This window comes from Gavialis gangeticus, unplaced genomic scaffold (assembly GCF_001723915.1).
Source record: "Gavialis gangeticus isolate Ggan-Ray unplaced genomic scaffold, GavGan_comp1, whole genome shotgun sequence".
In the NCBI taxonomy this organism is placed as follows: Eukaryota; Metazoa; Chordata; order Crocodylia; family Gavialidae; genus Gavialis; species Gavialis gangeticus.
The window spans coordinates 155,474,691-155,496,163 of NW_017729032.1; the positions used below are offsets into that span (position 1 = coordinate 155,474,691).

Consider the following 21,473-nt stretch of genomic DNA (forward strand, 5'->3'; position numbering starts at 1 on the left):
GCGCTCGGGGGAACAGGGACTCCCCCAGCGCCTGCTGATCCCCCCTAACCAGTTTATAACAGGCCACAAGATCCCCCCTCAGCCTTCTCTTTTGAAGGCTGAACAGATTCAGGTCCCGCAACCTTTCCTCATAGGACCTACCCTGCTGTCCCTTGATCATACGAGTGGCCCTCCTCTGGACCCTCTCGATGCTGTCCACATCCCTCTTCAAGTGCGGTGCCCAGAACTGGATGCAGTACTCCAGCTGCGGCCTGACCTTTGCCGCATAGATGGGGAGGATCACCTCATACATATTTTTAACTGGTTTCTGTGGCATGATCCATTAAGTATTTTAAAATTAAATAAAATTATACATAATATCATGAATAGCACAACTAATGAGAAATGATTGGGACATTTCTGTTTACCATGTAACCAGATTAATGCTGACCTTTTTATGGCTAAGGGTAGGGCAAAAACTTTGCCTGTGCAGGAAATGTTTAATCCCCATTCACAGAGTATTTCTTCCTATTGTGAGCTCTTAGGTCCCATGTTGTCCCACTTGGCCCCAATGCTTTCTTTTCTCTACCTCCCCTCTGACACAAGGGATAAACTACAGCAATCACTATCCTAAAAGATAGTGAAGTTGATGAGCAATGTGGTAGCACGAGGAAGGTCAGGAGTCTTGTTCTGGGGCAGTGCTTCTCTACGCATAAGCTAGGGCATTATTAAATTACTTATAAGTGGCTACATCTATATGAGACTCTGACTGCAATAGCCCGATATTACTGTGTAGTAGCATTGTGTGGCAATAACCATGATGTGATGCTACTGCACGATAGTATTAAGTTACTGCTCAGTAGCATCATGAAAAAGGTGTTTGTTGGAGCTTCTGCATAATAACCTGGGTTCTTGTGCAGTCCTATAGCACTTGTTTAGTAATAACCACACAGTCAGCATTTCATGTAGATGCGGCCAGTGTTACCTTTTCATTTAAACACATTTGGAGAATTTTGATTCTCTGATCATTTAGTGATAAATTTTTTCTCTGAAATTGAAACAATGCCCTCATCTAGTGTCAACAATAGGAAACAAAGCATCAGCTAGAGGAAACTGGAGGAGTTCTGTACTGTAGACATAGACATGTCTATGCAGCAAGATACAAGAAATTCTGGCTTTGCCAGAGCAGGTCCAGGATGCTCAGAATGCTACATGATCACACCAACAAAGTAGAATCCAGTCGTCAAGCAGTAATATTAAGGTCAGAACACACTACAAATCTGAAATTCTCTTGCAGCTTCAGTAAGTGCCAGACAAGTCCTATAATTGTACAGAGACCACCACAGGGAGACACCCCCATAATACAAACTGGGTCCTAGATCATTCAGACCAGATCATTTAAAGTGCAGGTGTCTTTACACTACACTGGAGCATATTCATGCTTTTGTGGCTATAAATTTTATTAAAACAATCTTTTTTGACTCAGCACAGTTGACTTACGCTCTATTTATTGCTCTTACTACCTTTATAAGATCAGCAGTTCTGGTATGTAACTCAGAAACAGGCTATTATTTCTGTACAGAGGTATTTCTTCTCTTGTTTTACTTGTCATCTTACCTTTCCATCTGCATTATCCTCCCTCTTTTCTTCTCCTTCCACACCTTTCTTCCCCTGCTACACTTGTTTCTCTCCTTCTCCTATTCCACTAATTCATTCCTCTTAAATTAATGTTTTCATATGCCATTACATTGGCAATTATCTTTCACTACCCTGTTAGTCCTCTCACCTATAGCTATAAATCCAAAAATGCCATGAATTGACAGATGGACAGAGGGTAGTTATTTTCCCAAATTTATTGTCTTTCTAACTTGACAGATGATTTCAGGAATGCCCAAGTGTGCTGTGTTGAAGTCACATGGATAAATGAGGTAGCAACTGAACACAGACTCTCTACAGTGCTGTAGGTGGATAGTCTGTGTATCTGAAGTACCCACCTCAATATAGTAATATAAAGAATTAAGTCAGGTATTCTGGATGTACAAACATGTTTTTATGGTGAGGAGAGATACCTCTGTATTTCAAAGACTGGAGATTCTGGAGCTATATTTGTCTAGCAACAGATTTTTGTTAAAAAAAGAAGCCATCTTAATGAGCTACCAGGGCTTGATTTCATCCTCCTTCCACATAATTTTAGGATGGTATAATCATCAAGAAATTGTGCATCTCCAACTTGTGGAGTCTTAAATAGAATGAATGTGCACATATGAATGCGGTGGGGGCACACTTCTCACAAAACAATCACTCCCTCTCTGATCTCTCAGTTCTAATCCTCCAAGGGAACTTACAAAACACCTTCCCTAGTTCAGCCTACAAACTTCACTTCATAAATCTACTGGATACAAAATCATGGATTCAATATAGACATTGGTTTTATGACATTACAGTCTGCCTGATGTCTGATGCAATAGGTACCTCCCTGACCTGACCGCTTACATTCTTCTTTTCCCCCACCTTTTCTCCCTTCCCCTCCTCTATTTTTCTGCCCTTTGTCTCCCTGATTTTCTACTATTTCCTTCTTCATTGAGAGCCTCTTTCTTACCCTGTATTATTACCTCTGTAACATTTCCCTTTGGCCTTTTTATCCCTCTCCCTCCCCTGCTTTACCTTTCATTTCTTCTTTCTACTTATTTATATTTTCACTACATCCTCTAACACTTTGAGCTTCTCTCATTCCTGTTTTCCTAATCTCTAACTATTTTCTTTTTTATTGACAGCCTCTTTTCCAACCTTGTATTCTATCACTGTAATATCTCCCCTTAGCCTTTTTCCACCTCCCCTGTCTGCTTTACCTCTCTGCTTTACCTTTTGTCTCTCTAATTTCTACCTATTTACATTCTCACTGACATCCTGCCACACTTTTAGCATCTCTCATTTCTTGGAGTCTCAGAACATCAGAGACTCCCTATGCCTGAAGAAAGGTGACTGCTCCTGAAAGTTTTCCAAGAACTGTTTTCCAACTACTCAGTTGGTCTAATAAAAGATATCACATCTACTTAAAGAACCTTGCCCACATATCAACCTGGATTTAAATTTCAAGACTAGGAGAGCACATGAATATTATTAATATAAGGCAAAAGCTAGAATCCTTTTATTTGTATTCATAATATAATTTATTTTATGGTAATGACCAAAATCTCAATTTCACTGTGCAAACCTAAAAAAGAGATGATACTTACCCTGAAGTATTTCTGGTCAGAATTCTCTGTTACTGCTTTTGATGGAAGAATTGGGCTTCCAGCTAAACAAAATATTTCATGAAAAGTGTCTGCTTTCCTGTGGACAGTTTGATTTTGCCAATAAACAAAGCATCCAAATTAAATATTTTTGCCAAAATATTTCAATTTGGATGTCCTGCCACTGTTCCTCATGTGACTTGTAATAGCATCGCCTAACTTTCCTGCACCACTTTTCCAAAGGTCAGTATCATTATCCTTGTTTTACAGGTGGGAAGTTATTTATATTGTGTATCATGTTTAAGTTTTGTAGGATTCAATTTTTATCAATAAACATCAATAAATGGCAATTTAGCCACCTACAGACCAATGGAAAAATATTTCAATTGGTAATTATCAAAAGAGGAGGTAAGAAAAAAAACCCAAGATGGATTAGGAAATCTGGGATAGCTGGTGCTCAGGACCTCACCTGCTATGGGGATGTTCTGGCACTAGCCGGGCTTGCGTCCAAGTTTCCCTGGGAAGACACATGTAGACACACGTGTGCGTGCACACACACACACAGCCACGGGTGGTGGCACTGGGCTCCCTAACTCCCAGCCACCAACAGTCCTGCCCCTCCAACCCCCACTCTCAGCACAGTCTTACTAGTGCAGCCCCCAGCTTCTGCAGCAGCTGCCCAAACTGTTGCCAAGGGAGCAGTACACAGGCAGCACAGCTGGGGCTCCCTCCACCCCTCCTAAAAACTTAAATCAGTAAAAATTGAAATAAATGTTTTAAAATAACCATAAATTTTATCCATGACAATTTAATAAAAAAGAATTCTGCCAAGCCTAATCATGTTCTATTTAACCAGAAGATTGCTCCAATTTCATAGTTGTGGGATGTCCCTGGGGGTAAAAAAATATGCATGTATCAGCATGCAGATACAACAGGGATGAGCCCATAGAGAGAGAGATGAGTAAAATGAAGATTTTGTTTCCTTTTTCTCTTCACAGATTGACTATCTCTGCTGAATGCCCCATGCAACTTGAAGATTTCCCAATGGATGCCCATGCTTGCCCACTCAAGTTTGGAAGCTGTAAGTTATTTTCACAAATAAAAGTCATGAATGGATAGTTTTGATCTACCTTTGCTTTTCTAGGACAACATTTGCATTTCTTTCACTAAATGAGACTGACTGATCTGATAGCACCTTCACCACTATCCTATTTCTGAGTTCTCACAGGCTTGGCCTTCTATCTGTTTTGTTGATAACCAGGGATCCTGGTTTTCTCGGATTTAAAAAATCCCCAATTTTCAGTTTTAAAATAGTAATCCCAAATCTACATTTTTCCATGATTAAAATGAAACACCACTAATCACAGAAAAATGTGGATTTGGGGTTACTTTTTTTAAACTGAAAATTGGGGATTTTTTTTAATCAGAGAAAACTAGGATCCCTGTTGATAACTGATTTTGTATGCTTATGAATGAGTTAAACTTTCCTCAATGTCAGATATATATTATTTTGAAATACAGCTAATGGTGTATGCTAAAATACACTACAAACATAGATATGTAGCAATTATCAAAAAAGGAAAATCTGCCTATTAGTCTTTGATAATCCCAGTCCTATACACCCATGTATGCAAGTTCATGTGAGAAGATACACAAGCATACGATTGTATACATGAACACACTATTCTGTAAATCATATGCTGAAGTGATGATTTTTCTTCATACTTTGAGTCTATAATCCACCATAACCCTGCCTTGCCAGAATTTTTCTTTTAAAATAACTTTAGGGGATTGCTTGTCTATATTTAAACACAAAGCCCTTAATTAAGGTACAGACTTGGCTACTCAAATGGATGACTTTTATTTCAGTAAACAAAACAGACTCAAGGTGCAATGAAAGTGTCTGAAGACTTCTGATGTTACCAGCCAAAATATGTAGTAAATCCCTCATGCAATTTAACTGCAGGATTTTTTAATGCACCCCACGCCCCCCATCCCAGTTTTTATCAATTGAAAATCATTAAACTCATGCTTTCATCTTTTGTATCTGTATTACTTTAACATTGACAACATACTGTTTTCTTGTGATGACAATGATAACTGAACATGCTGTATTTACTCAAATACAAGATAAGGTTCCCTCCCCCACATCAGCATGAGGAAAAAAGCCCCCTCATCTTAGCTTTGCATACAAGAAAACTTCATTAAATATATTTTCTATCATTAAACTGATGCCCAAACCAGCATGTTCTCAGCAATGGATACCAATTATGAAGTTGTTTAAATGCAGCCAACACTGAGCATAACTATAAAACACGTGGCCCACATGGGGCAAACACACTAATGGGAATCTTTTATTTTTTTTAGCCTGTAACAAGTGGGTGTCCCGGGGCCAGCTGAGTCATTGGCTCACCTACTTGTTTTAGGGCTAACCGCCTGCCTGCCTCACCTGCCATGCCTTTAATGAGACTAAATAAAAGTTGTTAACTAGGTGGCAGGCTGCCCATTTAATTGCCCCGATGCCAAGGGCATACATGGCTCAAAATCTCCCCTTATACCATGTCCCATGCCTCACAGATGTCATCCATGGCCTAACACCCAACCTATAGCTTATTTGGCGTAACACATAGTCTATAGTGTAGCCTACACTGGGACCCATACTCCCATACCCTCACACTAGGACCTGTACTCCAGTGCCTCATGTCAGGACTCTCACTCCCATGCACTCACACTGGAGCTTTTAATCCCTATGCCCTCATGTCAGGACTTTCAATCCCATTGCCCTCACACTGGGCTCACAATCACACCCACTCAGGGCTCCCAGCCTTTTCCTGTGTCACAGGCTTCCTACCCGGCTTAGGACTCTTTTGGTCCCCTCACACCTAACACTGGGCCTCAATCCCCTTTTCACCCTGGAGCCTCACAACCAGCTCCTTCTTGGGCTCAGGATGCTACCCCCCTGGAACCTGATACCCACCTCCCTTTGTGAACCTCAGGCCTTGCTGTGGACCTGGGCTCTGTCTCAGGTCCCTTCATACAACCTGGACCCCACCTCAGGCTCCACACAGCAAACCTGGGCCCTTGCTTTTTTCTCGGGGTGTGCTCCCCTAGTCTTTCCCGTCCATGAGGAAACCCACAAAGCAGCAGGGGCTGAGGCTTTCTGGGGCCCCATACTTGCCCTTCACTGGGGGGCACAGGTATGGCATTTCTTGGAGACTACCCCACTACTGGAAGCCCAACCACACCATCCAGCTCTAGCAGGGTGTAGTTTTAGGTCATGCCCCAGGACCAGGAGCCTCCAGCATCCCCATAGCTCCTGCCCTGTACTTCCAAGTTGTTACATGAGCAGCAGCTCCAGCTGGGTGGTGTTCTACTCCCAGATGCTTGCAGCAAACTGCTGGCTCCACTGCTCAAGGCCTGTTCTTATAACAAACAGCTGGAACCTTTTCCCAATTAGGTAGTTGTGCCTGCTTGGGAGTGCAACCAGCCGCAGGCTGCTCTGCTGCTTGCCCATGCCCCTTTGAGTAACAGAACACAACTTGTGCTCTGTTACATAGCTTTTAAAAAAAATGGGAGAGGGGGGACTTCCCTCCACGGGGAACTGGTATTGGGGCTGGAGGTACTGCAATACCAGGCCATCACCAAGAAGTCCAGAGCCAAACCTAACACCCTCCCTTTGATTCCAAAAATGCTTAATTTTAGCCAAAAAATGCAGCCTATCTGAATAAAATATATGTGAGTGGCCATTGAGTACAGTCATCCTCATTGCCAACTCTTTTTCAAGTCCTGATGAGCCACTATATTGCCTACATTTTTAGTTCCTCTTCACTCCCACAGTGGAGCTGTGCCTTCTTTATGATTTCCGGTGATTACTGTTTCTTCACTGGCCTTAAATGTCTGGCAAATAACACCAAAGAGAGCCCCAAACAGTTCGCCCAGAATCCTTTTGTCACCCCCTCCTTCACCATGCCTTATATGATTAGTGTAGCCCCATCCTCCATGAGGCGGAGTCAAACCAGGTTGCCTTGCACCTCATGTGCATGTACATTTTTGGAGGACCCCAAGTCTCATGACAAGAACACCTGGTTCCAGTCATGAGTCAGAGGCTAATTAGTACATAAAACCTTTGTTGGGGAGGTCTGGAGTACACGCACATACTGTGCAGTGCTGAGCTGTGTGGTGACCATAGATTGACATGCTGTTGACTTTACTGGGGCCCAGCCCAGTGAACTATATGATAAATCATGAATCTTTTGACTTGGGACTAACATCATCCCTAGTTTGTACTATATATAAGTAGGTACAAAAGTATTCCTTAAAAGTGTGTGTATAAAGTACCTGTGCTAAAACTTGCAGCAGTTTCAAAAAAGGTAAAATGCATCAATTCTGGATGAACTAAGTCTATGGGTGCTTTATGCAAATTGCTACAGGTATGTTTACTTCAAGGTCAGTGTTTTCAAAGTTGCTTTTCACTTCTATGTTTTCATGGAGACCAGGGTCTGACAGTAAGTAGTGGTAGAGGGGTTGCAAAGGGAAGAAGTATGGGGGAAAAAGGGACTACCTGACCCTCCAGATTTATTTTCCCTGCTGTAGCAGTAGAAAGGGGACAAATTTAAGACTAATTTCCAATAATTAGATTCTATATGTGGAAAATTATAACAAGTGTATAAATTTTCCATATATAAAATCTAATTATTGAGGATCACTTTATATTTAAGTATGGTAAAATGATTACCAAATTATTAGAGTTAATTGATTTCCCTTCTTTTGAAGTAAAACAAAACAAAAGCCAAAACCCCCTCACAGGTTTCTTCTTTGTAAGAAATGTTTGTGTTAACAGCTTCAGTGTGCTGTCATGAGTACTGTCATGTTAATCAGTAACAATATAATTTGAAAGTCTCGCTCACGTACATTGTAAATCTTACCTTTAAGACTTAGAAGTAGACTGGAAGCTTCATGCCAAAACCAAACTGTTAAAAAAGGGTTTGACATATTCACAGAAATGTGTGATTATGTGTGTTTTAAAGATAATCATGAACTACAATAAGAATTTGGAAAAAAATACACAAAATGCCCATTCCTGATTTGCTATTTTTGTGATACAGTGGAAGCTTTGACTTCTAAAGTGATTAGTTCATAATGTAGGCTTGTGCCCTTGGGTAGATTTAAGGACTCTTACAGGATGTATAGTACAGAGTTGGGTTAAACACTAAAGCTTTTCTTAAAGTTAAGCATGGGCTTCAGAACTTTCCCAACCGAGAGGCAGTATGATTAAGTTTGCTTTGTATTTATGAGCACCAGTGTTCAGAAAACCATGAAAGTACAGGAGAAAGTAATGCCACTGTTTTGAGTAAAACCAAAAAACATTCAGTGCAACCTTCAAGTTTTTTTCTTAAACCTAATTGAAATGCAAATGTATATACTGTGTATGCTAAGCAGTGTAAGCTAGTGGGGCATTACAAGTAATTTTAATGTTTCAAAGAAAAATAAAAAGATGACGTTAAAAAGTATGTATGCGCTGAATGCCCCTCTAACTCTTACTACTTGATATTCACAACATAACCTTATAATTAATTCTCTGTTAAACTACTTCAGGTCTTCTTTAACTTGTCCCTCTATACCGAGGCACTGAACTGTCTGGTATGTGATATTTCTGATGGCTTGGAAATCTCTGCAATACCTATATATGTACTATAAGTCCCTCAGTCTTCTGAATGTCTTTATTATGAATGAAAGGCCATCAAGGAGCTTGTTATATTATTTTTCCCACAGTGTAATAGCGTTACTTACTGGAGATGAATAGAAAGCTGTGGCCATATTCTCCGCTAACACAAATCCATATGGATCCTCCTACTTAGAAATGAAGCTTTTATACCACTGAGAATATGGCTTCTAAATACTGCATTCCATAATTAATCTTCAGTCACCCTTTTGCTTTAAATTAGATTTCATTAAATGAGATTCGAAACATCTTCATTTTTCATATGGACACAAGGAGCATCTTTACATGTGCTTCAGGAGTGGCAGGGAGGGGGAAGAGGGAGGACTTTAATTAGAGCTTGTTCAGTGAGCTTTAGTTAAAGTACCCCACTGCCATTTTGAAGTGCGGGGGTGCTGAATACACAAGATGCCAAGGCTGCCAGAGCGTGCTAATTAGCACACTCCAGCAGACTGATTTAATCAAGTCTGCTCTGATGCGCTGTAATTACAGTGCACCAGAGCAGGTGTCCCACATGTCTAAAGGCACCCAAGGAGGCAACAAGTATCTATATAGTATACTCCTTCTGAAACTTGAGTGGTGTTTGCTGGCTGTTGTCCTAGAGTTCTTAATCTGTTGCCAATGTGGCCTTTCATTTGGCAAAGGCTACACTGTAAAAACTATTACTTGCTTTTTATTGTTTATTGTTTCAATTTTCTTGTAGGTAGTTTTCACATGGTGCACATTTCCTTATGTCTCTCACCTTGAATTAGCCCTGCAAGATATTTTGTTGCTACCAAATGAACTTCTCTGATTCTAGGGTCTTCTGGAATTCTCAGAGAGTTACAAGTCACCCAAGCAGGAAATAAAACAACAAAATAGATCTTTATTTTTGTCAGGAAGGGACATTTTTTTTTAATATTGGAAAAAATGCTATACAGTATATAACATTTTCTCTTGCAGAGTTCCAACAAGTGTGATGCACCTCCTACCTCTTTGCCTCTTGATATGCAGACTCTGCCCACTTGCTTGCTTCTTTGTTTTGCTGTCCTGCACTGACCATTTCATATTCTTCCTTTCCCCACACCCATATTTTCTACTCAGTCCTTAAAATGCAGGATACTCTCTGAGATTGTTCTAACTATTTTTGGAGAAAGAGCTTTTCATGTGAAGGCCATTTAAACAATTGCCTAGAAGGAGAAATGTGTGCATTCCTGGGCAGCTATTCTTATGGACCCTTTATCAATGCCAAGCAGTATTGAAGATGATTTAATATGAGCTTGTGGCTGTGAACAAAGTTCTTGATTCCTGGAAACAAAGGTAAACTAACCTAACCAAGCTTATTGGGTTTCCACTTCTCCCAGTGCTTGCATATTAAATCACACAGATTTATCAGATCAAAAGTGTTCCACCTGGAATGTCACAGTCACAGGATAAAAGTGTCTTGGAAAATGTAAGTGAATTGGGTATGGCTATAGCAGGGGGGTTCAACCTTTTTAGACTGAGGAACCCCTGGATAGATGTAATGAACCCCTTGGAAAATGCCAGCTCCTAGTTTTCACATTTTTATTACAGAAATATAATAGAATAGGTTTTTGTAGATAATGGAGCAAAGAACTCAGAAAGACTGCAACTATGGATTTCTATTTGAAATCTCTGGATTTATTTTGTGAATTATGTTTGTAAACCTAACAGTGCTAATGTGTGGAAAGGACACACATGTTGGAAAGGATTTCAAGCCACCCTAGGGTGTTGTTGGACCCTGGTTGAGAATTACTGGACTATTGTCTCACTTCCTCCACTGACTGCCTTTAATAATTCTTTGTAAAAATGCTGTTTAGTTAGGCCTCTCAACACCCATATGAATATAAGTAAACATCATTATCTCTAGAGTACCTGAAGCAGAGAGAAATTAATTGATTTTCTTCCAGGTCAGACAACAAAGTAATGTTAGAACAAGGATTAGAATTGCACTCTTTGGTTCATAAGACAATTATTTAAACTAGACCACAGAGATACATACCTGGGCAACATATTTAATTGCTACATCTCCTAAGTTTTACACTTCATGTTAATTATATCAATTTTACCTAGCTCATAAGGATGCCTTGAAGATAAATGAATCAGTTAGTAAGTGTTAGTCAGTGCTTTGTCAACATAAAATTCTGTATTATGGAGAGATGGTGAATCTAGATTTTGTTAGGTGCTTATGTATATTATCCCTGTAGTATCAAATACAAATATATACATACTTGTTAATAATTTTCCTCACAGGGCTCTACCAGACCATCTAAAATTCTTATCTGTGGTATGACTGAATGGCTATGTGAATCTGTTGCTTTTTTATCACTGGTCTGAGGAGTCATCCTAAGAGGGATTTTCTTTCTGGAAACTAAAGGCCAGATCCCCAAACAACCACCCTGAAAATAAAAAATGACTTAGGTAGACTGTAAATGCAGAAATGCAAAATTATGATCCCAAAGAAGTCCTGCTCATTAGTTGCCTGACCCTGAAGGTAGGCTCAGTGTGTCCCTCTCTGTTTGATCTAAATATTTTCCTAGGGTATGTACATCTATTACATTTAGATCAGCCCAACTAGGGTTAGGTCAGTCTAAATGCCCATCTGTGCAGGTGTTCAGGGGGGCTAAATTGCCCCCAGAATGGCAGGCCTGATCTAAATTAGTTCACATGAGGAGGGTGAACTAACTTAGATTGGGAATGGGTTAACCCAACTTATCAAACACTTGTATGCATTCAGAGTGTAGCCACAGGGCTGGGAAAGTCCAGCTGCTCACCCCAGCCTCAAGACTGTGCTCTTCCTGCCCCTCTGACCCTGACCAAGCTATTTTTAGCCCTTTGATCCTCCCCTGCCCCAAATAAACAACCTCCTCTGCAGATCCATCAGCCTCCCCTCTGCAGACCCACTAGCTCACCCCTAATCCTGCCCACCCTTCTCCCAACCCCATATTACTTATACTGGTTTCCCCACACAGCTTCCAGGAGTGACAAACATCTGTATGCACCCTTAGGTACTTGAAGTTCTGCTTCTATGCATGCCTAGAACTGCCCAAAACTCATTTACAAAGCACCATGATTAGAGCTAGTTGAGAGAGTACAGTGGAGAAAGCCCCTATAGAAAGTCTATGCTAGCATTCCCACCTCTATTAGCAGCTGCAGAACTGGTAAGGGTTTTTAAAAAAAATTCTCTATGTGGACCACTTCCCATGTTGGTAAAACTGAGATAGGCAATGTGTTGAGCTTTGCAGAGTGTTTTGAGGTCCTTGCATGAACGATGATGAACAAATGAAAAAGGTGTTTATTTGAGAGAGAAAGGAATAAATTGAACTGTTAGTAAATATAGCACAAAAACTGTGGTAGCTGGACTGTGGAACTTCACATAAGGAAGCAGAACTCTTCTGTCACCCTGTCTATAGATCCTTGCATAACACTGCTGTATAACTTCTGTATTTGGTGTACTAGGATATATATTGAGGGTAGGATCCTCCAGTCAAAGGGAATTAAGAAGTTAGGGGTGTTCTGCATGAAATCCTAGAAGCACCTAGGCTTGAGGGGAAAAGTTTAGTTGAGATTGTTTAATTTGTAGTAAAGCTAACTCTACTCTACTTCAAAAGAATGGACTGAAGTTATCTCCTCAGAGACATAAATTTGGCTTACACACACATGCATGGTGTGCTTTTATTTTTTCTTAGGTATTATTTTGTTAGTGTTTACCCATGTTGCAGAATGAACAGAACATCCTCAAAACCCTTGTTTCTGTCGTATCCTCTATCTTCCTAAGCTCACTGTCTAATCATATTCAAGCCCCATTCCAAGAATTTTGGGCTTTTCTTGTGGTTTCTCACAACCAGTGGCCTGTGATGACAGGGCTGCTTTATTACTTGAGGTTATATAATTTAAGAGTTATGGCATTGACTGTTCTACCTCATGGACTACTATCAGATGAAAGAGAAATTAGGTATTAAACAAGCTGATGCCTATCCTAAAGGGCCTTTGTCTCAGATTATTACTCTCAGTTTGCTGCATACAAATTTCCACTGAAGTACTAAAACACAAGTCCAACATTGGTGCCACTGACACTGCTGTGGGGTCATTATTGTTAAAATACCAGAGTGCTGTTTACACAAGTGGGAAAGCCCAGTCCTCACTGCCAAAAAAGCTTTGAGGAGGAGGCCACTTGCCCTCTACATATTATGCAAATCATTAATTGATGTTGTTGGCTTCACCGCCACAGTAACCCATCTGTGGTGGAGGAAGGAACATTATTAACCTAATGTTCACTGTGGTGACATCACCCCGCACAAAAGGCCACTACAAGGACAGAGGACAATATAAGCCTCACATAAACTATTTTGAGACTTTAGAGTAATACACATACTTCCCAAAGCCAGGTAAGGGCATAGTGCTCAGGGTGAATTTCTCCTTCATTGCTTTCTCCCTGTGCCCTATATGGCTATTTAAAAAATGCGGAAGAAAAAAAATCCTCATGTAACTAAGCTGCATGTAGGTTCTAACTGACCCAAACTAATGTCATGTGAATTAATCTAATGCAAACACCACAATCTAGAAAGGCTCGTAGAAACTGTGTGTTCCAAAGTGATCACAGCATTCAGAGTAGTGAGCATCTACTTGTGATAAAATAATTTAAGTAACTTAAAACCATTCAAATACCCTTCCATTCAGGTCTGCTAGCACCTTAAGACACTGAAGGCATAATTCACAAGTATAAGCAATTACCCAAATGAGTCAGACCATTCCTGAGGCAAGCAGATCCCACAGATTCCACCTGCACAGATGTATCCCTCTCACCCAGCCCAACAGTGTGTGAGTGTGTAGGCATACACATACAATAACAAATGTCACAGGCAAAAAAAGGAGTTTTGCAGTCTGACTTGGAAAGATGCCATAACTATTAAAAAATGCTGTGCACCTCACTCATCTCCAGAGTTTCAACCCTTTTCTATACTATAGATCTCTCTCTCTCTCTAGATATATAGTTCTATCTATCTATAGGGCATGTGTAGATGAAACAGAGGCCCTAAATTGAAGCAGTAGGTTTTAAAAAACACCACTTCAATTTAGGGCTGATTAAACCCCCGTGTCATGCACACACCCTGCTGACTTACCTACCTCTTCAGTGGGAAAGGGAAGGCGAGATGCTAGCAGGTGGAGTGATCACTGGGCTGTGGGGCGGGGGGTTGGTGCTTCCCTCCACGGCAGCAGCACCCCCCTGCCTGGTGGCACCTGCCTGCAGGCACCCAGCTTGGGCAGTCCCGGGGGGCACTGCGACCACGGAGGGATGCACTGGGCCTCCATGCAGCTCAGGCAGGCAGGCAGACTCCAGGGAGGGGAAAAAAAGATCAGGCTTGCCATTTTTCTTGGGCACAGCCTGCCTTCCCAGGCTGCTGTCAGGCTGCCTGCAGGGCTTCCTGTAGAGCTGTGGAACTGCACAGAGCCTGGTGCTTCACTCTGTGGCTGTAGGGGCAGCAGACTAAAAGTCCTCAAAGGAGTTTTAGTTTGCTGCACCCTAAGTCATTAAAGGTGAATTTTGCCACCAAATTTCCTACAGCAACTGGAATTACTGGGCAATATACCACTGAGGTGTGCAAACACTGACACCATTAAAACGGTACAAAAGCATTTAGCCCACTTTAAAGTTTGGTGCACACACACCTCTTGTTTCATCTACACATAGCCTATCTATCTATCTATCTAGGGGGGTCCCTCTGTATATGGCCCTATATATAGGCTTTCCATATATACCTATAAAGAGAGAGAAAGAATAGATAGATAGCTAGATAGATAGATAGATAGAATATAGGCTTCCTATATAGAAGCTCCTGCCAAAGCTCTGCATGAGCAGTGAGCTCTGAGTTCACCAGCTGTCAAGGGCATGGTCTGGCCAGATTACTTGATTTCGCACAAGTACACAGCACTGTGGGTGAACACTGCTGCTGTTTGCCTTTCCCTCCCTGATGGACTCAGCAGCAGGAGACAGGAAGGAATGAGTGGCAATGTGAGTGCTCACCCTCTGGGTTCTGGAGCATGAGAAACCAGGGGTTCCAAACAGACCAGACCCCACACTGAAAACTCATGGGCAATGCAGCCAAAGATGGGTGTGAACATGGCTCTGCACTCCATCTGGATTCGCCCCAATAAAGCCCAGAGCGTTCTACAATAATCTAGCTTGAAGATCTCAAGGCTTAAACATTATAGAGAGATCCAAGTGTAAAGAAAGTACCATGATGTGAATATTTCAGAGATCAAAAATGTCTATGAAATCTGCTCACAGTAAAATAAAAGACATGTGTACAATCACATTTCATTGGTTGATTAGCAGGGATCCTGGTTTTCTCTGATTGAAAAGTCCCCAATTTTCAAATTTAAAAAGTAACCCAAAATCAACATTTTTCCATGATTAAAATGAAACACCACTAATATATATATATAGATATTAGATTACGTATAGAAATATATAGATATATATTAGTGGTGTTTCATTTTAACCGTGGAAAATGTAGATTTTGGGTTACTTTTTTAAATCTGAAAATTGGGAATTTTATTTTCTATCAGAAAAAACCAGCATCCCTTTTGATTAGTTATTAGTGAGAGCAACACCTGCTACTGTAGCAGAAGTATAAAAGAGGAGGTGGTCTACTGATTTATATTAATAACTTTACAAATTCAATTAGTTGAGTTTTGCACATCGGATGCTGTAATCTCCTCCATGCAGCACTTCTTAAATTCTTCAAAAATTGAAAGATTTTCTATTTTTTTAAAGCTCAAATCTTTGTTTTCTATGTGGTATGATTTATTAATTTTAGGCCATAATTTTAGTGTTTCTTATAAGACTGGGTGTTTTTCTACTGGTTGGTACAAATAATTATTATTGAAAACACAAAGTAGTAAGGCCCAGATTGTCATTAGAGTGGGTTGCACTAAAAACGTCTCTGTCTCACTGAAGACATGGTATACAGGGCTAGCATGCTCCCCAAAACCATCCTTTCATACGATACATGTCTCTATGCCAGGGATCAGCTCTGGCTGCTGCGGGAAGAGAGAGAAGCAGTGAAAAGAAGGCAAAACCCAACCACTTTAGGGGTAGTTTGTTTTTGGCTTTTCTAATGATTTTTGTACTTGAAAAGTGGGAAAAACTAAGATCCAATAGAATAGGATCAGGCGCTTCAGTGATCCAGCACTTGCTGCATAGGCCAGAACAAAGCAATCCTTTTGGTGATTTAACATGAACTGAAAAGACTTTGGGATTGATTCTGTGCTGTGCTCCACTGTGAGATGCAAGGGAAGAGTAGCACACAAAGGAACCCCATGTCAATCAGACTGAATTGTTTTGAATCCAGTATAGCTCTATTGTAAATTAGGAACACTTGCAACTTACACTGTCCTTACCCAGGATGGCTGTTGGCTGCATTGCACCCCAGAGTCTCCATAGTATTTAGCTTCATAAAGACTCTCCTTCTAGTCCTCAACTTGCTTGTTATGCTGGTGTTATGTTGGAGACTGTCAAGCAGGAAGCATTGCCCTACATAGATCTTATACACTGTTCCCACAGCAGGGGGCATTCCCTTTTTGCTAGTCATATTGCTTTACCACCCCTACACACCAGCAGAGATGTATTAAGATTCAAGTCAGAATCAACCCCTTTATTTCTTCTGTGACACATTCAGTATTTTGAGGAGATTGAATAGCAGCTGCCCTGGGTCTGTGGTTTCTTATAGCTCTTGCTAGAATTGGCGTCCTATTGCTGCTGATCTGGCCATTGGGATAACTGTTTTTCAGTGTCCTATAGTATTTATTTACCATTTGGGGCATGTTCCCATGAGTGGGAATGTGCATTTCCCCAGGGACAAATAGCAGCGGCTCATATTTGGGCAACCCTGCTAGTTGTCCCTGGGCATGCCCCTCCATACACACTCTGGCACATCGCAAATTGCCTCAGGTGGGGTAGGGAAGGCTAGGGCCAGCACCTGGGATGGCCCCAGCAGCCTTACCTGGAGTCCTGGGGGCCTCCCATAGCTGCAGTGGCAATCCGGGTGTGCAGAGCCTGGCCACCAGGTGGAGCATGTTTCTGGCCAGCCAGGTTCCTGTTTCAGGTGGCACATGCTGCAGCCATGTGCAACACCCCACTTCTTTTTAGTGTGGTTTTTTTGGACATCAGGATCTCTCGGTGTCAGAAAAAACCCTACCATGCTGCCAATTAGCAGTGTGGTATATGCGTGCACGTGTGGTGTGTGAAGTTTGTGGCATAAGCAATGGGTTTGTGGTGCTGCAAACTGCACGTGTGCACTCATTGTGATGTGCCCTTAGGAAGCTGGTTACACACTGTCTCCTTCCACAGATCAGGTTAAGATTCTCAGATAATCTAAAGCTGCATAGTTCCACTGAAATCTACTGATGGTGAAGCTATCCTTGGTTTAACCCAGCTGACAATGTCCCAACATCTTCAATCTTGTCTTTATGTATACTGAGATATTTATTTTCAAACAGGACTCATTTAAGCATCTCTATCCTCTTTTTTTAAATGCACAGCCTCTGCAATGATCCTATTATCCAGGTCATTACTTTTGAATTGCCGTTTCCCCAATTTAAACTCCACATCTACAGAAATATTTATAGCTTTTTCTGATAAGATTTCCTTTGTTGTTCATTTTACTGTAATCTCATTGCCTAGTGCTTCCATTTCTGGCTGTGCCCTGGGCAGCATATTTTTCTGGTACTGGTAATACTCAAGTCTATGTGTATGTGTAACATGTCAGAGTCCCAGGGGTGGCTGTGATGCCCCCTGGTGCCTCTGTAACTGTGCCCCGCTCCTAGGGCACCTTCCTGCCTTGTCTGGCACTCCTTGATGGAATAATGATACACAGGGAGGCTACCGATGGACCTTTGCATAACACCGGTTCCACTAAACCCCTGCCAGGGGTCCCTGACACCCTACTGGTCCTCACTGGTTCCCAGGCCCCTGCTAGGCCTTTATAGGCAATCATGCCTGGCTGGACACCCAGAGCTGTAAGGGCTAATTGTGTGGCTCCAAAATCTCCCCTTTACCACGCCCCATACCTCACGGGTGTTAAAAGGATGATGTTCCTTCTGTTGGGGCTTCGGACTCCTCAGCTTTTACCCCTTTAATCTAGCTAGGCCTTCTAGCCTGGGCCCACTGAGTTGGACCTGACTCTAAGGCACTAGGTCTTGTTTGTCCCTTCTGTCACTGGGCATCTGTCTGCCAGGCCCCAGACCCCTCTGTGGCTGTGCCTTGCACTATCTGACCACTATGGATTCAATACTCACTGGAGCCTTGAACCTGCCCCTGACAGGACTCAAGGCAGTTACATGCCTCTGGGGCACTAATGGGACCTCCTTAACCCCCCCTGGGGAAGAAAAAGTTCCCAGGTTCTGTTACAGTATGGAAGACTTCCTCCATCTCATATCTCTGTTAAGGATATCTCCCTTACTTTTTTACATAAGGAGCTATCTAGTCCAGTATCCCAGGTCTAACATAATCAGTATAAAACCTGCCAGAAGGAGAATTGTCTGATCCCCTCACTACAAATCTCACCCTGGTGTCTAGTTCAAAACCAGTTAGGTCTTGAAGTGTGAGGTTGGATACACAAAAGTTGTTATTGCAAGTTACAACTCAGGATATTAATATAAACATCCAATTCTGGTTTTAGTCTTAAAGTCTTGGTCTCAAGCACTTCCTGTGACAATGAATTCTCCAATTTTATCACATACATAAAAATCATAGACATCATACAAAATTGGGTTGGAAGGGACCTCAGGAGGTCACCTAGCCCAACCGCCTGCTTCAAGCAGGTCCATCCCCAACTAGATCATCCCAACCAAAGCTTTGTCTAGCTGGGTCTTGAAAACCTCCAGGATGGAGATTCTGGGTAACCTGTTCCAGTGTTTTATTGCCCTCCTAGTGAGAAAATTCTTCCTAATATAACCTAAACTTCCCTTGCTGCAACTTGAGACCGTTGCTCCTTGTTCTGTCATCTGCCACCACTGGAACAGTTTACTTCCATTCTCTTCTGAACCCCTCTTCAGATAGTTGAAGGCTGCTATTAAACCCTCCCTCAGTCTTCTCTTCTCTAGACTAAATAAGTACAGTTCCCCCTGCCTGTCCTCATAAGTCATGTCCCCCAACGCCATCACCATTTTTGTTGCCCTCCATTGGACTCTCGCCAATTTGTCCACATCCTTTCTGTAGTGGGGGCCCCAAAACTGAACACAAGTACTCCAGACATGGCCTCACCAGTGCTGAATAGCAGGGAATAATCACTTCCCTTGACCTACCGGCAACACACCTACCAATGCAGCCCAATATGCCATTAACCTTCCTGGCAACAAGAGCACACTGCTGCCTCATATTTAGCTTATTGTCCACTGTAACTCCTGGGTCCTTTTCTGCAGAGCTGCTGCCCAGCCAGTCAGCCCCCAGCCTGTACTGGTGCATGGGATTGTTCCATCCTAAGTGCAGGACTTTGCAATTGTCCCTGTTGAACCTCATGAGAAAGTATTTCCCCTTATCAGCTCAGAATTGCCCACCTTTTAATTTCACTGACTGTTTCTTGTTTTGTGATATGAAATAACAAAAACAGAAATGGACAATTTACTTTTACTAGACCCTTTATTATACTTCTATATAGTTTTATGATGCCCCCTTCTCTTAACTTACCTCCTAAGATGAACATCTTTACTTTTCAGTCTCCTGCTGAGAAAGATCTTACACTCCCCTAATTTTGGATTGCAGTTTTTCATCTCTATTTTGTGTACCTCTTCCCTCTTGAGTTCTATCATATCCTTTTTGAGATGGAATGACCATTACTTCACACAGTATTCAAGATAAACCAACCCCTCGATTTATATAACATCTTTTATATTCCTTTCTATCCAGGGCCTTCTGTATTTTCTTTACTTTTTATCATGGCTACACATTGAGATAAGATTTTAATTGAGCCAGGTATTAATAAATTCATAGATGTTAGGTTCGGAAGGGGCCTCAGTAGGTCATTGAGTCCAACCCCCTGCCCTGGGCAGGAAACAGCACCGGGGTCAGACGACCTCAGCTAGGTGCTTGTCCAGCCTCCTCTTGAGGACCCCCAAGGTAGGGGAGAGCACCACCTCCCTTGGAAGCCCATTCCAGATTCTGGCAACCCTAACTGTGAAGAAGTTCTTTCTAATGTCCAACCTAAATCTGCTCTCTATCAATTTGTGGCCATTGTTCCTAGTTATTGCAGGGTTGGCTTAGTAAATAGAGCATCTCCTATTCCCTGCTGCCCTCCCCTAATGAATTTATAGGCAGCCACAAAATCACCTCTCAGCCTTCTTTTGCAAAGGCTGAAGAGATCTAGGTCCCTTAGTCTCTCCTCATAGGGCCTTACCTGCAGGGCTCTGACTATACGAGTGGCCCTCCTCTGAACCCTCTCAAGATTCTCTGCATCCCTCTTGAAGTTCAGCACTCATAACTGGATGCAGTACTCCAACTATGGCCTGACCAGTGCCGCATAGAGGGGAAGCATCACCTCCTTGGACCTATGCATCATGCATCTACTAATGCATGATAAAGTGCTGTTAGCCTTGTTGATCACTTTGTCATATTGATGACTCATGTTCATCTTGGAGTCAGCTATGACTCCAAGATCCCTTTCCACTGCTGTACTGCTGAGAAGGTCATCCTCCAGCCTGTAAGCATGTTGGTGGTTCTTTTTGCCCAGGTGCAGCACTTTGCACTTGTCTTTGCTGAAAATTTCATTCTGCCTGTTTTTCCTACCTGTCCAGATCCACCTGGATCCACTCCCTACCCTCTGGTGTGTTAACTTTGCCCCATATTTTGGTATAATCTGTGAACTTGGACAGGGAGCTCTCCATGCCCTTGTCCAAGTCACTGATGAAGACATTGAATAGCACTAGTCCAAGGGCTGAGCCTTGCAGGACTCTACTGCCCACATCTTTCCAGACAGATATCAACCCGTCCACCACCATTCTCTGCGTCTGACCCCTAAGCCAATTTGCCACCCATCTTACCTTTTAATCATCTACATCACAGCATGTCAGTTTATTTATGAGAACAGAATGAGATACCTTCTTAAAGTCTAGGTAGAGGACTCCTTTTGTGACCTGGTCATAAAAAGAAACAAGGTTAGGGAGGCAGGATCTACCTGCAATGAATCCATGCTGATTTCCTTTCAGCATTATTTTCCCTACTATGCTCCCACAAATGTGATCCTTAATGATTTTTTCCAGAGTTTTTCCAAGGATAGAGGTGAGACTAACTGGCCTATAGTTTCCTGATTCCTTCCTCCTCCCCTTCTTGAAAATAGGAACCACATTGGCTCTTTTCCAGTCCTCTGGGACCTGACTGGTGCAGCACGAGTGCTCGAACAGCCATGCCAGCAGCTCTGCTATGACACTGGCCAATTCCTTCAGTACCCTTGGATGAAGTTCATCTGGACCTGCTGATTTGAACACATCTAGCCCCTCCAAGTGCCCCTTCACTAAATCTGCACTAACAGTTGGTGGACTGGTGT

General features: G+C 42.0%; 1 protein-coding gene across 1 annotated transcript in view; it reads left to right on the plus strand.

The window, feature by feature from the left end:
- Window positions 1-21,473, plus strand: part of GABRA5 (gamma-aminobutyric acid type A receptor alpha5 subunit) — a 107,599-nt gene that overhangs the window by 33,671 nt on the left and 52,455 nt on the right. Inside the window, exon 5 of the mRNA XM_019525626.1 lies at window positions 4,211-4,293. Coding sequence (XP_019381171.1) covers window positions 4,211-4,293 — 83 coding nt within the window. The remainder of the gene's footprint in view (window positions 1-4,210; window positions 4,294-21,473) is intronic.